This window comes from Corvus kubaryi, unplaced genomic scaffold (assembly GCF_017639235.1).
Source record: "Corvus kubaryi isolate FWS band 111438036 unplaced genomic scaffold, C.kubaryi_AGA036_p1.0 37397, whole genome shotgun sequence".
Classification (NCBI taxonomy): domain Eukaryota; kingdom Metazoa; phylum Chordata; class Aves; order Passeriformes; family Corvidae; genus Corvus; species Corvus kubaryi.
Window position 1 is genome coordinate 8,904,986 of NW_024581136.1, and position 16,187 is coordinate 8,921,172.

Sequence of the window (16,187 nt, forward strand, 5' to 3'; positions counted from 1 at the left end):
GAGAGAGAAATCCAGAAAAGTACTTAAGGAAGAGGTTATGCAACCCCACTGGTGATGCAAGCCAGCAATCTGTGTCACCTACACTCCATATGGATGCAATGATATCGAGCAAGATTTGCTGACGCCTAAGCAGACACAGTTGCAGTTATTTGTAGAAGGAGCCAGCACTGTGGTGATGAGACAAACCCTGATTTTTACATGTTACAAAGCAACCTGAAGATAAAGGCAAGGCATAGCTCTAGAGGTGGCACAAAATCAGGATAGCACAAAGGAGTCCAGATTAGAAGAATGGTCACTTGTACAGTTGAGAAATCAGTGAGAGGCAGTAAAAACAAGGGCTCATTTCAGTCAAAGAGCATTTCAACAGAGGGTCAAACATGTACGAGTAGAAACTGGAAAAAGTTCTACTTGCACAGAAAAGGCAATATCCAGAGAAAGGAAAATCATCAACACAGATGTCGCAGCTGGAATTGCATCTGTGAATGCCTCCAGAGTCAGGAGGCAGAACAGGGAGGCTCATCGGAAAACTGCAGGAAGACCTAAAAGGAGTGGAGAGCTTTCATCACCTCTTTTTCATATTCTGGATATTGAACTGATGGGCATAAAATTAAAAACAAAGCAAACAAAAAACATCACATACTAAAACAAAACAAAAAACACTATTTACTGTTAGGCAAGAATTAAGAATTTGCAGATTTGAAAAGACTTCTACCCTGAAATAAAACAGCACATAATTAAGATTTCTACAATAGTACACATATCTGTCTACAGATTAAGAAATTTACTGCAAGATTCATCTGCATTTGTTGTGGCAGCAGAGTAACATTATTTGTTCTGTGGCCAATTAACAAGATATAGTAATCGCAGTGGTTATTAAATGTAAAAATCAATATCAAATATATGGGCTAGAATTCCTCTGACTTAGTATCCAAGCAAATGGGTATTATCAGTTTGCTGAGACAAGTAAAAACATAACATAATGCTCTATTTTAATTTCTCAGATAAAGGTTTCCCGGGCATAACTTTACAAGCAGAATGCGCACCCAAAAATTAAAAAGGCACAGGAACAAAACTTGTTTGTGAACAGAAACAGCAGTTATATCTCAATTACCCTTTCTGAACAAAAAACAACAATCCCCCTGAAGCATTTGAAAAGTGTTTTATATTAGTTTTACTACTATTCTGCTAAACAGAGTATTGGCTAAAATAAGCACAGACCCTAAAGGAAAAAAACCTGATTGAATTAACAGAGAAAATTCAAGAATTACCTAAAACAATGGCAGGGACTTATTTTATTTTCAATATCACTTAGGTTTTGACCAAAAAAAATAAGAGACAAAAGAAATGTGCAGAACTTGGATACTCAAACATAAGACTATGCAACTTAAACTCTTCAGGCACGGGAACAAAAACAATACTGAAAACATAGATACAAACTCATGTTTATTTCTTACACTTTTCAGAATTCTAGATTTAATAAACTTTTACTGGCATAACAAGTCTAAGTCTCATTAACAAGTTTATGCAATATTTTAAGCCAAAACCCAGGAGTTCAGGACTCAAATACTATGGAGAAAAAAAATTGTTAGCCCTTTTTGCTAAGAGATGCTAGAAAGTCTATTTTAACTATTAGTTCAGATAGGACTGAAGAATAGTTCTTGACCAAGTGTCATACACATAATCAATAAAAAGGACATATCTTACTGCTGGAACTAACTTATAAGTAAACATCCCATCACAATTATACTATAATGATCTATTTTAGTATAAATATTTAATATAAAAGATCATTACCTTATTACTCACAATACACCTCAGACAACCTACCAATCTGGGCAGATTGAATTGCCTGGTCTTCCGCACCCTGCTCATGAACCTCCTGCCCATCTTTTTGGCATGTCAGACTGATAAAAACATCTTGTGTTTAATGCAAGTCTCCTTAGGCTTGCTTCAGTCATCAAAATGAACCCAACAGCACTGAGAGCTCAAGGAAAATCTGGGGTGAAAACAGTGCAACCTGTTACTAGGATGACTTGATGTTGATTACTGTATCTTAGGTTGTTCTAATGTTTGGATTAATCCGGAGTCCATCTGTTACAGTTTTTCTTTCTTGTCTCTGTTGACAAGAATTTATTGAGCAGATCCATATGGAGAACTGGGCAGACTTGGTCAACTGTTTCTAACTATAAAACACAAACTGACACCTTTGTATATATTTCCACATCTTTAATTACAGGAAGTTTAAGAGCAATAACCTACCAAGAATTTGGGCAATGCATTTTAATTAAAGACTGCATAACAGCTCCTCTCAAGTGTGTCACCACCAAAGTACAATACTAGTCTAAAAATAAATATGTCTGAGGGTATGGTCAAGTTTTTCTTTATAATTCCCAGTATTCTAGGTATGCTCCTAACACCAGAAGCACTGCCTTTCTGCTGAAGATGGTAAAGCTTTACAAAGCTCTCAATTTAGAAAAAAGTAACAGATTGCAACCTTCTCACAATCATAACCCATCTTGCAAATTACATGATCTTTGATTTCTAAATGGAAACAGTATTTTCATTTTCAGGATAACCTCACCTACCTGCTCAGACTGGAGCAGGACAAGAAAATCTACTGGGGCAAAGAGGAAGTTAAAATTACTTTGACTGTTGGTTAACCTTGAACCTGCACGGTTCAAATCATGAAGACCACTACCCTTTCCGAGAGCAGAAAAACTCTCCCAATTTACAGAGAAGGCCATTTTAACAGCAGCTCCACAAGCACTAAAAGACTTCCGGGGAAGCACTTGAGAGAACAGAGGGGATTAGAGGGAAGACACACCAGGAGATAAAAAGAAGGGAACCTGTTGAGACTACCAGCACAAGATCTGGGTTCACATGGAAGGGAGACTGTTGGCATTGAAGGAAGGATGTGTGAATATGCACATTTATATAACTATTATATACTATATTTATATATATATATATATATATAAAATACAGCTATTTCCATACAGATTAATGGGAAGGAGTTAAATAAAGGTGCTTGTTTGCAGTTGAAGAAAAAGGGCAGAGTAGACAAGCAATGTATGCTGTAATACCTTGATTGGTATAGCCAGAAACCAAAAGGCTATCAGCAGTTGAAAGATTATTTCAAAGTCAGAGGCTGATTATACATCACTGTGTTTACAGGCTGTAAAACAACTGTCACCTGCTAATCTATAGTTCTGAATACAAATTTTCATTTCTGAAATAACCATTCCCTAGTCATTCTCATCATTTTAGAGACTCAGCATTATTAACTCTAGTTTCATTGGTATCTCCTGAGTCAATTCTTTCCCAAACTGAGGGGTCAAACTAGTTCATTCTTCATTCCACAGTAGCTGCCCTCTGTCTCTGACCATTCTTGTTGTTCTTCTTTGAGTATCTAAATTTTCCTTCTTAATCTAGATAATGAATGGTGCAGATTTCTAGAGCAATAAGATAATGCAGTTATATTCCCATTTGCGTCTCCGATTATTCCTTGTATTCCATTTGCCTTTTTGACTGTAAATTGAGTACTGAGATGATTATTCCATTAATCCGTTATAAACCTCAGCTCTTATTCCCCTGAGATGATGCAATGAGAACACAAGTTCTTCCAAGATCCTTCTGGTAACCTCCATCCATGATTACCAATCTTCTTCCTTAACCTTTACTTTCCTTTTGTTGCTGGTTTGGTTTTGGTGGGGCATTTATGTTTGCTTGGGTTTTTTTAACAACTAAATACCAAAATTTTTTTTTCCTTATTTCATGGCAGCTTAAGTTTCTCCATAATCTTTTTTGAGTGCATCTATTGTGTGCATCTAAGAAAACCTAAAAACCTACATCAACAAGATGATCTTTAAGCACATGCTTTAAGGGATTTGTGTAGCAGGAATTCTCTTTGCAATGCATTCACTGCTTTCTCATCTCTAATTTCTCCACATGCTCATTGATTCTGCTCTTTAGAACAGTTTCACCGTGTTTTGCCAGTACACAAATCAGAGTGAGTTCCAATTTCTCCTCTCCCTTCTGGAAGCTATTTTAAGAACAAGAATCACCTTGCCATACCTCATTCCTGTGATACTACAGTCAGGATAAGTAGGCTGTTACACAGCACTGCAGCACTAATAGATAAGCAGTTTCAAATCAGGGTTAATTTAAAACCATTAAGCTTAAATACCATTAAGTCCTGGAAATACTTTTCCAAAGATGACTAAACATGTGAAAAAAAGCAGGCATACACCGAGTGGGCACAAGATATTTATTTCACAGAGTAAAACTACAGTGCATGTAGTCAGCAGAACTGCTGTGCTAGGATTACAAAGCCTGTCTTGGCAAAGGTTTGGGTACCACTGAGAGACTATTAGACATTTTTTTGAAACTATGTGTCCACTTCACAAAGTGCAGGATATGGGACACAAAAACACAAGCTGCTGCTTCTAAGTAAGAGGAGAAGAAAGGCTGAAGGACATACGTCTCACCCTACAGGCACTCACAGGACTAGGTCAAATAAAATGCCCAACTAGCCTACTGCCTCTCTCAGCAGTGAACAGTGTAGGTGCAGAGTGATCCTTCCCTGCTCAATACACCACCACAAGCTCCAACAGAGGTTCACAGAGCCAAAGAAGGTAAACTCTTGTCTTACTGCTTTTATTCTAATACAAGACTACTTGCACTCCAATGCAAACTGAGCCTGAATATTTTCTCCCAGATCTGACACTGCAAGGTGTAAGCAGAGATAAAACACAGGAGCACTGACACTGGGCACAGCTACTGCTTCAAAGGTATTCACTGGGTGCGTCACTCAGGCAAAAAGATTCCTTTAGTTAAAATTCAGGGGTAAAACTTCCATCTTTTATTCAGTGGAGAACAGTATTTCACTTCAGTTTGAAGCATTTCATTGTTTATGATGCCTTTTCCTAGTCTTAAAATCAAGAATCAAACACAGTTAGAAGGGAAAAAGGTATCTCACCTCTGTATTTATTTCAAGGATCCTAAGGTGCACCATGTCCAGGTGGAATGTGCCAAAATGCACACTGCAATGCACACCCCCGATAGATCAGGTAGATTCCCCAATGAGAGGCTCAAGTGAGCCCCCCTCCCCAAGGAACCATCCCCTGGATGATCCTATCTCAGTTTACAAAATGTGTTCTGGAAAGGACCTTGGTGTCTGGGGCTTTCTGATCCCTAACTATGAGGCTTCTAAGATGTTTAGTCTCCTAGCTTGACAAATCAGTTTAGGAATGTAGGCTAAAAAACACTAAGAATACAAAAGCTATAAAAAGCTATATAAAAGGGGTATAAAAGAAAAGGCAAAAAAAAAAAAATCATGGAATCATTCAGAGACAGGAAAACAGTAACTCATTTGCATTTAATGTCATAATATTATGAAGCCATAGTTTTAGTCACTGAGGTAATAACCACAAAAGAGCCCTCCAATTGCTTTAAATGGGCTAACAACATTAATCCACATGTTCCCTTTGGTAAAGGGAAGTGGGGATTTTCACTGCATCACCTGAAGCACAAGTGCTCTAGCAGAATACAACAGCCCCAGCCAGAATGACAGGTCTGTGCAGGAGATCAAACAGGCAGCCAGCAATGGGAAGGCAATCCCTGCACTGCCTGACCTGCTCAGCACTGTCTGTCCCCAGCACCCCTAGAACAGGGACGACCATTCCTGTGAACATATGAGGACAGGGAAATGGCCAACTGTGTGAAAGTGGCCAACATGAAATATGGACATGAGTCCATGATTAGGGAACTACAAGTTTAAGACTTCCTCCACCAATCCCAATCTACTCCTCACAATTCCTAGAATATGCTGCTACTCCACTGATGATTGCACAAGGCTGTTCTAGAGATACCAAATATTCAACCAGTAGAAAGTCTTTAGCTCCTTACAGATGTACCATTCAGTCAATAATTAACATTTCCATATATAGCATGAATAAGCAATTTTAGGCCCCTTACTAGACTTATAAAACCAGTACAATGTTCCAACTAAAACATTTCTGTTCAGCTGCCCGTATCTGTGACACATGTAAGGAACAAACCGAGTGCAGGCATTTTCCTCACACCCTTTGAAGATTGGTGCTATGGTGAAAATCTCCAGAGACAAATCATCGAAAAAGATTTGATTAAAGACAGAGCTGCAGAGACTTTTCTCAGTCAGTAAATCTAGCCTCCTGTTACCACATGCAGCCACATGATATCATCATTTATAAACTTATCAAATACTTCGAAAAGTTTTTAAGAACTTGTGCAAATTTCAAATGGGAATTATGGCTATAATGGAAATGCATTGAATATTGCAATATTAGGAATTTATTTCAGAGCAAGATATAGATTTATCATACTAATCATGGTATATCTTTCCAGTACAACTTATGTTTAGCATCTTACAAATTATTACATGTTTTCTTTAGAGCTTCTGTCTTAACAGTGAAATAATAGCTCCAAATACCAACACACAATACACAAATAATACAGAAATATATGGAAGCCCCAATCGGGTTCTACACTTAAATACTGAATTGCCATGCTACATCATATATATATGATAAATATCTGTCATACATAGGTTGCTCTAAATAAAGATTAGAGTCTGGGGTTTTTTTAGTCTTATTGCACCATGACCTGCTATTTTATAGCATTGTAATAATCTGTTATTCAAAGCTTTTTTCCTTGATAGAAAACTTCAGCTTCCACTCCACAGTTTAAAAAGTTGTTTGGTACCATATCATATCAGTGGCAGATTGACTTGATTGGAGCTGTTTAATAAAACCAAATTTTAACTCCAAACCCGTCACTCCAAAGGGGCTGTGATCTCACTGTGCTACAGCACTGAATTCAGTGTTACAGTGAAGGAAACCCTGTTGTAGCTCGCCATCTCGTGGCAAATCTGCAGAGCAGATAATTTCAGGACTCTCAGGACCACACATTGGAACGACACGTTTCCAGGTGGAATTTGGAAACCCCATACTGAAGAAATTGCGGTACTCGCTGCCTAGCTACCTGAAAATATTCTTCAAAACCTTTGGGACAGAATATTTGTGAAGGATTTGAAGTTTGACCATTTTCACTATCTCTTCATGGTTCTCTACCATTAAATATTTGTTTTAAAAGCTGTTTTACAGCATTAGCGTTCCATTTCATTCAGTATTAGAGACCAGAGGACACAAAACCTCCTGGGCCAAGTTTCCTTCTTTGTTACTTGAGACACAGGAAGTAAACATTTCTTCTTAAACTGACAAAGCTCCACTCTAACAAGACCAAACCTGTAAGTCTTACTTAAATTTTAAATCAGCACAGCTAGTGCCTCTTATTTCACTCTTACTACAAACATGCAATATTTTAACCCAATCTGAATCTGAGGTAGTTCTCCTGTCAAGAAGATAAACTGCCTTCAATTACTACAGTACTTAACATTTGATAAATGGCAATCACATACTCATCATCTAAAAATTTGGGATACACATTTGTATTTTTGGTCATCAAAAACTGCTCTTTGAAATAGCATCCACCTGTCCAAGCAAGTTATAAAAGCTGTTTTAAGTCCTAGAGTATTTGAAAACTTCTCTGAAGAACAATATACAAACTAGTCAGAACCAGGCACCTCCCTTCTCTTCTGTTCTTCCATATTCTTGCTCCATACTGCAGAGAGCTTGCTGTAACAGAAGGTATACCTCAAAATCCAATTCTACTGCCCTCGGCAGCATTGCTTAAAAAGCATATTATGATAAAACCACTGACTTCTTCAAACTACTAACTCTGTATTTGAAATTTTAAGTGCATTTAACATTTACATTTAAAACAAAAACCAAACTCCTCTTATTATTTTATTCATGTAATGTTTAGTTTCCTTAAGCAATGAACTATTGAAGAAAGCTGATCAGGATCTTGTATATGAGCCAAGACCTGGTCCTTGCACAGTGCACCAAGCCAACCTACCAAATAAATCACACAAAGCACTCTTAAATCAGAGCTGTTGTTGCTAAATTGATCTTCAGCATGAGCTATGCCAAAACTATGAATACCTCGCAGATCATCAGGCCAAAACCAGAGCAGTCCAGCTATGCTAATAATACAATAGCAACCTTGGGTTTTTTCTTCAGTAGAGAAGCAAGCCAGCAGTCAATTAGCATCAGAATTCAAAATTACACAAAACACTGGTAAACAACTGAAACCTGGAGCACCCACCCTAGTTTTCAGATGAACAAAGCTTTGAACAATTTCAATTTACCGTACATTTCTTTGATATTAATACAGGGGAGTTACCTGAAAATAATCAGATATATGATAAAAATGGTAATACAAACTGAATGATATTTCCCTCCTGCGTGATGATTTTCTTCCCTACTGAGTGACGATCTTCCAGCATTTACCAATTTGAGAATAATAGCAATCCTCCTCAGAGACCTAAGACACACAGCATTTTGAAAAGGCCTCACCATATTTTGTAACTATACTTAATTCTTAATTCTCCTTAATTCTATTTTGAAAAGTTTTAATTTCTTCCAGGCAGTTTTACAGCTCCTCTCTTTGCCTTTTTGATCCCTTTATGCTTTCTAAAGGCAAGACTAACTGCTCTAGGAATTAGAAAAAGCTTGTGAATAAACAGAGTTGACCTTAAGTCCCCAGAGGAAGAGGATTTTTTTTTTTATTTCTAATAGTTGCGCATAAAATGCGTTTCATTACTTTCCGAATATCAGTATATTTGGAGAATTAGACATACGAAAGTGTATTATTGTGTGCCTAACCTCATAAGCAAGAAAAGTTTGAAGTCCTAGCCATTCCCAAAAATGAAAGCTTTGTCACATTAGTATTCTCGGAAGGCTCTTCAGAGGGCAATATAGCCCACTTCAGAAAGGTTATTTGTTAGGGCTGAACAATTCAGCTTGTCTAGCTGAAGACTGTGGAAAAATACTGAGAGTTCATTATAGAGATTTAAGTAAAAATAACTGGTTCAGTATCATCATATACATTTTAAAAATTTTAGAAAATCTGGAAAGTAACTACTAAATGCACTCACACACTACAGTTGGTTCTTCTACAAAATCCTTACAAGTCAATGATAAAGAGCTGATACATTCAAAAAAATTTTTCTTCTTAATTAAAGAAATGGAACTATAACTAGGTTCAAAACATTTTTTTCTTAAAATATCATAGAATGGTCTGGGTTGGAAGGGGCCTTAAAGATCATCAAGTTCAAACTCCCTGCCATGGGCTTAAATACCCTCCACACACCAGGTTGCTCAAAGCTTCATCCAAGCTGGCCTTGAACACTTCCAGGGATGGGGCAGCCACCCCTTCTCTGGGCAACCTGTGCCGGTGCCTCATCACTCACAGGAAAGAATTTCTTACTAACATCTAACCTAAGTCTACCCTCTTTCAGTTTAAAGCCATTCCCCATCTTGTCCTATCACTACCAAGCAAAAAATTCCCTCTCAGGCTTCCTTGTAGCCCCTTTATGTACTGGAAGGGGCTCTAACATGTCCATGGAGCCTTCTGATCTCCAGGATGAACATCCCCAACTCTCTCAGCCTGTCTTCACAGGAGAGGTGCTCCAGCCCTCTGATCATCTTTGTGCCCTCCTCTGGACCTGCTCCCACTGGTCCATGTCCTTCTTAGGTTGGGGACCCCATAGCTGGGTGGAGTACTGCAGGTGGGGTCTCACCAGAGCAGCACAAAAGGGCAGAATCCCCTCCCTACCCTGCTGTCCACTCTGCTTTGGATGTAGCCCAGAACATGTTTGGCTTTCAAGGCTGTGAGTGCATGTGGTTGGGTCATGTCCAGACTCTCATCCACCAGCACCCCCAAGTCCTTCTCCCCAGGGCTGCTCTCAGTGTGGCAGCATTTGTTCTTTGCAGTTACAAAGGACACTATCACACACAAACAATGCATGCTAAAAGTATCAAGCTATAAGCCTACCACAATGTAAGCCCATCTCATCACTCTAAAGCCCAAATAGTCCCCAGTATCAAATAATTTCTCCACTTTTTCCTCAAAACCAGCCATAAAGACTCAGAGGTGTTATAGAAAACAGCATTTAGTCTAACACACAAAAGCACATTTCATCAGAAAATGATTGAGCTACATCTATCTTCTAACATAGTAAATAAAACTGCCTGTTATAACCCCCTCCCAAACTTCACACTCAGTTTGTCGTCTTAATCTTTAAATTTGTCTTCAAGTTCTGGAGCAATCTTGAAAATAATGGTGCTGCATGCTGGAAAACCCCAGAGACATTTATTGCACTTGGCTTATTACATACTGCACATAGATCCTCAATTAAAATACTTACTAGAAACAAACTCAGAATTGACTCTACGGGATTCTGACTGAAAATCCAAAATGTAACTGACAACACAAACTACAGTGCCCCTCAAAAATATATCCAAAATCTTAAGTTACCTATAGTTGTTTTCTGGGCATTTTACCACCAACCATGTCTACTTAGAATCTGTGGAAACTAAGTCAATGCTTTAATGTCTATACAGTAAATTTTACAAATGAGCAGTTCCATAAAAAACAGAAAGAGGTGTTTCACATGCTTTTTTTTTTTTTTTGCCCCACAAAATGAAATTCCTAAAGAGCATACCAAAACAGTTCACTCTAACTTTAAAAATGCCTACCTTTACTGGTGAAATATGAGAATGGGAAACAAATCCATGGACATTCTCAATCTGTGACAGGTTCTTCTCCGATACATGAACCAGCTCTGGACCCGTCACCTCATTGGCAATGTGTGGAGAGCTGTGCTCCTGTGGGGGTGTATCTTCATCCTGATAGCGGTATTTCTGAAAAAATAAATTATAGGAAAAGATCAGGCCACCACAGAAATGAGAAAAGATTATCCAGCAAATCTAAGTCAGACAGAAATAGTTATTCTTCTGACCTTGCTGACTTCAAAGTAATAAAATCTATAAATAAAAGTTTTAATTAGCATTTTTAGTTTAAAGACTGGTCCTATCCAAAAATGTTCCAGCCCTTTTAGTCCCACAGCTACATAAACCCCAGCAGGGTTTACTGTGTTCATAAGAAGCATCCCAACATTTTCTAAGCACAATTCACTTTCACACACTACTGCTATACTCCCAAGTACATACATAGTTATTAACAGTTCATAGGGAAAGGATAAACTACAAAGAAACTGCTTGAGATGATCTATCAGTTACCAGCTCCTTAATGCTTAACACATTCTTGACCCAATTGTAAAGTGGAAGCAATTCAAGTGTATTTTCTCCAAAAACACTACTTAGCAGAGAAGAACAAGACCAACTTCTTGCGGCAAAAGAAATAACTCCAAGGAGGAAAGCAAGAGCACTAAGACTTCTCTTACCACAAGAGCCCAACTCCAAACACTTCCACACTTTCTGCTTAGCTGGATGTATATCAAAGGAGAGATGGTGAGGTCTGACAGTTGTGAAAAATTACAGTGGTTACTCAAAAAGCCCTAATTTTTCAAATTTTTAGTAGACAGGTTTCATGAGATAACCAACTTAATGGCTCACTACTACCAGAAGATAAAAAGTTCTTTTTCTTTCTTTTCCCTGCAGCAGTGAGATACTGGATTGCTCAGCCTCAGACTGCTGCCATTCATCTTTTTTTCTGAGATTGAGTTGTTTTTCACTTATCAAAATAAAACCCTGAAAGGAGTTGACATTAGCTCTCTAGAGCAGCCATATTAAACATTGGAAACAGAGAAGAATTATAAATTAAACAAAGTGTTGGCCAAAAATACAAGGGTACGTTACCAGAGTATAAATTAGACCACATTGGCAATTAGAGAAAATAAACATTGGAGCTTCAAGAAGCAGAGAAAATGTCTTGCAGCATCAGAGAATGTAGGAATTCTGAGAGCTTAAAGCAGCCTGCTCCCCTGATGAAGACTGTATTTGGCTGGACTTGAGATCCAAAATATTCCTAGCAGACCTCAGGCTTTGATTTCATTATGAAAAACAGGAAAATTAATTGAAAGTGGATTTAGTTTCCAGATCATCTCAGACAAGATCCTGAAGAAAGTAAAAGTGGATCATTCCAGTTTTACTGGGGGGCCAGGGCACAGACAACAACATCCACACAAAAAAAAAAAAAACCTGAACAAACTAACTAGTCAAACAATCATAGGTCAAGCAAAACTAATTTCCTTTACAGAAGAGTTAATACCTTAGACAAAGCACAGAATTACCTTGCTTTTTTTCCTGAAACCAGACATACTTATTAGAAGCAGATACTTTATTAGAAACAGATACTTGAACATCACTGAGTGCAAACAGGCTCTAGATTTCACTAATAGATACACGTTTACATTATAGAGTGTATCAGTGCTTCTAATATAATAGTGCATATGAAGTTTTAATAGATCAGTATGTCATTATTTTGATTAAAAATGAGAAAATATTGTGGTAAAGAATTCTCTCCTAAAAGGCACTGACAGAGCTTACAGTCTTCTCAAAAAAAAAAAAAAAAAAAAAAATTTAGAAGTGAATTGCTAATTAGATTTTGCTGCAGTATTTAAGATTGACTTTACTATTTGAGATGAAGTTGTTTAAGAAAAGACTTAGTGCCATGGTGTGGTTGACAAGGTGGTGTTAGGTCATAGGTTGGACTTGAGGATCTCAAAGGTCTTTTCCAACCTTGTTGATTCTGTGAAGTGCGTGAAAACATAATATGCACGCTACTACCTATTCTGAAAGGTACCACAGCCCTTCACAGAAACTACTTTTGAGCAAAGTGCTTTAAGTAAAGCAAACTACTGTATCTTGTAACAGCTAACTCTCCATGGAAGTGTGTTTACTGCTCTACTACAGAGCACCACCCCTGAATACTACGCCTCTTGACTGAGGCAGCACGTTCAAGTGAGCTGGTTGGTCAAACAGCCACCACTCACCACTGCCCCTTCCCTTCCTCTCCCAGGAGCTTCCAGCCCCTGAACAAGAACTCAGTCAGCTGTTTCCGCCATGCCTAGTTAATTACGCTGCTGCATCCAAAGCCCTGTGCAAGTTCCTCTCCGTAGGGGTCTAAAGGCACGATTTCACAGTACAGCCCAGCTCACTCCAAGGGCAGCCAGGGTCTGAAGAAGCAAGAACCCATTCACTTGCTCTTAGTCAAGCTGTACAACTTCATCTCCCTGCCCCTTGCTGGGAGCATACAGCTGACTTCACACAGTGAGCAAGCTCAGCAAGCTAATCCAGCATAATGTTTTTTCCCCTCTTCCAGCAATAACAAATTTTCTGTAGTTCCCTTGTCCTCATGACAAGCTGAGGCACACAGCAACGCTGGCATAACAGGGAGAAAAGCAGGTGACGAGTAGGGCCAACCCACCTCCAGTGGCTAGGAGCAGGTCATTAGTCTGCTTACAAGTAAGAGAATGCAATCCTGCACCCAAATCCAGGCTCCAAGGAGACCGTAATTTACAAGAGCCAACCGAGCAATGGACACATCAAAAGAAAGAAAAAGGTGTGGCAAAGCAGCTCTGAACTTGCAGAGAGTCTCAGCTGCACACCTCCCAGCACTGAATTAGGTAGTGGCCAAGCAATTTAACTCCTTTTTAAGAAGCTTTATTGCTTTACAATTTATAACCATAATTTTAAATCCAAAGCAAGCAAGTGCTAAACATTTAACACACAGTTCTGACAGAGATACTGCCCCAAAGGGGCATATACACCTGTTGCATAATACAGATGTGGCAAAATTAATTTAAAACATTTCTCTTCTGATACAACATAGTTAACAGGATATCTTCAGGCTAAATTATACCCTCAATAAGTTTTGAAATGTCACCAAACTCTATGGTCACTGGTGTAAACTACTGAAAAATCCATTTACTTTAATAAACCAGGGCTAGCTTGCATGAGATGAGAAAATGAACCCAATTCACCACAGCAAAATCATTTTTCAGGCCCGCAACATCCTTGCTTCAAGTCTCAGGCCTAGCAAAGTTAGACAATAATAAGAATGAACAAAGTATCTGCAACAATATGCAGGACAAACAAGGATTTTCTAGACATTTTATAGCACCATTTTTCAGAACAGAGATCCCCTGTTAACAGGAGAAGCAGAGAAAAGTTTTAGGAAACTTATTCTGAGAGGTTCACTTTAGTCTTCCTAATCTCTTATGTGTATTTTAAAAATAACATATTTCAAACTCCATTCCCTTCTCCAGACTTTAGCCCACCCACCAGCCGTACAACTCCCAGGTTACTGCTCACTTCCAACAACAAAAACAACAAACCCTGGGAAAGTGCAGTCTGACTTATAGTCTGTCCCTAGGTTAGGTTTTCATTTTCACTGTACAGGTCCAACCATGTTTAAAAAGAGGTTAAGAACAAAAGAGGACTTGATTAAGTATATCTAATAATTTGAATTTGATAAATATACAGAAGCTCACAGGGCCAGACCCTTTCTGAGGCAGTATAAACAGGCAGCGTGATAAAACCAAGTAGTTTTACACCATTTGCACAGAATTCCCCAAGTTTAAATACTTGTCCCTTTTTAGTCATTTCTCCATTTTATCCATTAAACTAAATCTGAAAGGACCCTTCCAAAAATAATTCCAGCAAGTGAAGCTATTGTGAAGCACTGTTTGACATGCAATGCATCCACTCATGCATAGAATTACTTGAATGCAACATCAAAAACAAATGGGTAGAGAAGATTAAATACCTACAGCTCTCACATCTCCCCAGCTTTCACAACTCTGTCATCCAGATACTCTTCAGCAGAAAACAACTTCCAACAACTCTAATAACAAGAGCAACAATACAGACAAATTTTGCATACCTTGCTAAAACAAAACTAATCAAAAATGAATAATATAATAAAGATGCTAATGCATTTTGTACAAGTCTTTCCTGTAGTCTAGTGCTAAACTAGAAATTAGTGCTTAGGAAAATAACAGTGCCTTCCCCACAAAGGAAAAAAAATGATGTGAAACTGAAGATATGCTCTACTGTTGCAGAACTGAAGTCAACTTTAGAAGTTTTTGTTTGTAAAAACAAGGAAATAAAGAAAGCCAAATAAAAACTCTTTCCAAGTAAACAGCAAATCATACTGATAAGTTGAAAGGCTGTGAATAACAAAAGAAAAGTAATGTAGGAAAAGATGATAGTGTTCATGTCTTTTTAGAACTTAACTGACCATGGAATAGGACATTCAGTACTATTTTCAACTTAGGCTTCAACATATGATAAGCTGAATGATTTGAAATATTGGAAGAGGGTTTTTGATCTTGGGGTTTGCTTTTTCAAACACAAGTTCAGTACTTCGAGTAACAAACTGCTCCATTCTCAAATAAAAGCACTAAGTTTTTACTAATAACTACAGCTATGACAAAGACATAAGGCATTTCACCCTTCTTGGATAGTTTCAGTTTGACATTGTATCTTGACTATAACTGCTTATAACATGATTATTTAGGTCACAGTGTTCCATCATATGTCAAAATGCACAGCTAGTGTTAAACTTATTTATGTAATCCTTCATGTCATGGACGTCCACAAACAGTTGAAGATAAGTATATACATTGACAAAAACTCCAGAAATATTTGTAATCAAGTTCACCTGTTCCAGAAGGCCAAGGAAAAGAAAATAAAAAAGGAACACTCAAGATTGTGAGTGTTCTTTTAATGTGGTCTAAAAAAAGACAAAAACTGAAAACACTATTTCATGTGGGTACTTGTGTGAGATAAATTATTTCATTACGTGAAGGACTGGTACAGGTAACCCTGTATTACTGTTTCACATTGTCATTTAAGTATTTACTCAGTATTCAAAGGGTGCATCTTCTCAGAGGACAAGAGCATTTTATTTTTAGTGCTATCCAGCCCAACAACTTTTATTCAAAAATTGAGAAGTGCCTGGTGCAAAATCTCTCTGCACTACCAGCAAGTTACCGTTCAAACAGAAATCCTTCAGTTCGTTTGGGATGCAGACAGTAGAGAGGTACAATGTAGGTAGCATGTAGGTAGCATGGAGCACCCACTCGGGATTAACAGCACCCCATGCTTACTCGCAGATAACTCGAGCCTGTGCACAATCAGCCCAAGACATGGTACAGACGGCCCTGGCGAGTGAGCCGCGCTCGGGAGGCTGTGGCTGCCCTGCCCGGCGCCGCCATGGAGGCGAGCGAGGCCCGGCACCTGCGCCGGCAGCGCCCGCGGCCCCTGCGCGCCCCCGCC

General features: G+C 38.4%; 1 protein-coding gene across 15 annotated transcripts in view; it reads right to left on the minus strand.

The window, feature by feature from the left end:
• Positions 1 to 16,187, minus strand: part of DLG1 (discs large MAGUK scaffold protein 1) — a 149,836-nt gene that overhangs the window by 87,225 nt on the left and 46,424 nt on the right. For 14 of the 15 annotated variants that reach the window (XM_042042539.1, XM_042042549.1, XM_042042536.1 and 11 more), the window contains one exon: positions 10,641 to 10,805. In XM_042042539.1, the coding sequence (XP_041898473.1) occupies positions 10,641 to 10,805 (165 nt within the window). Of the gene's footprint in view, positions 1 to 1,794; positions 1,903 to 10,640; positions 10,806 to 16,187 lie in introns of those variants that run through there. The other variant, XM_042042547.1, reaches the window with a different exon arrangement.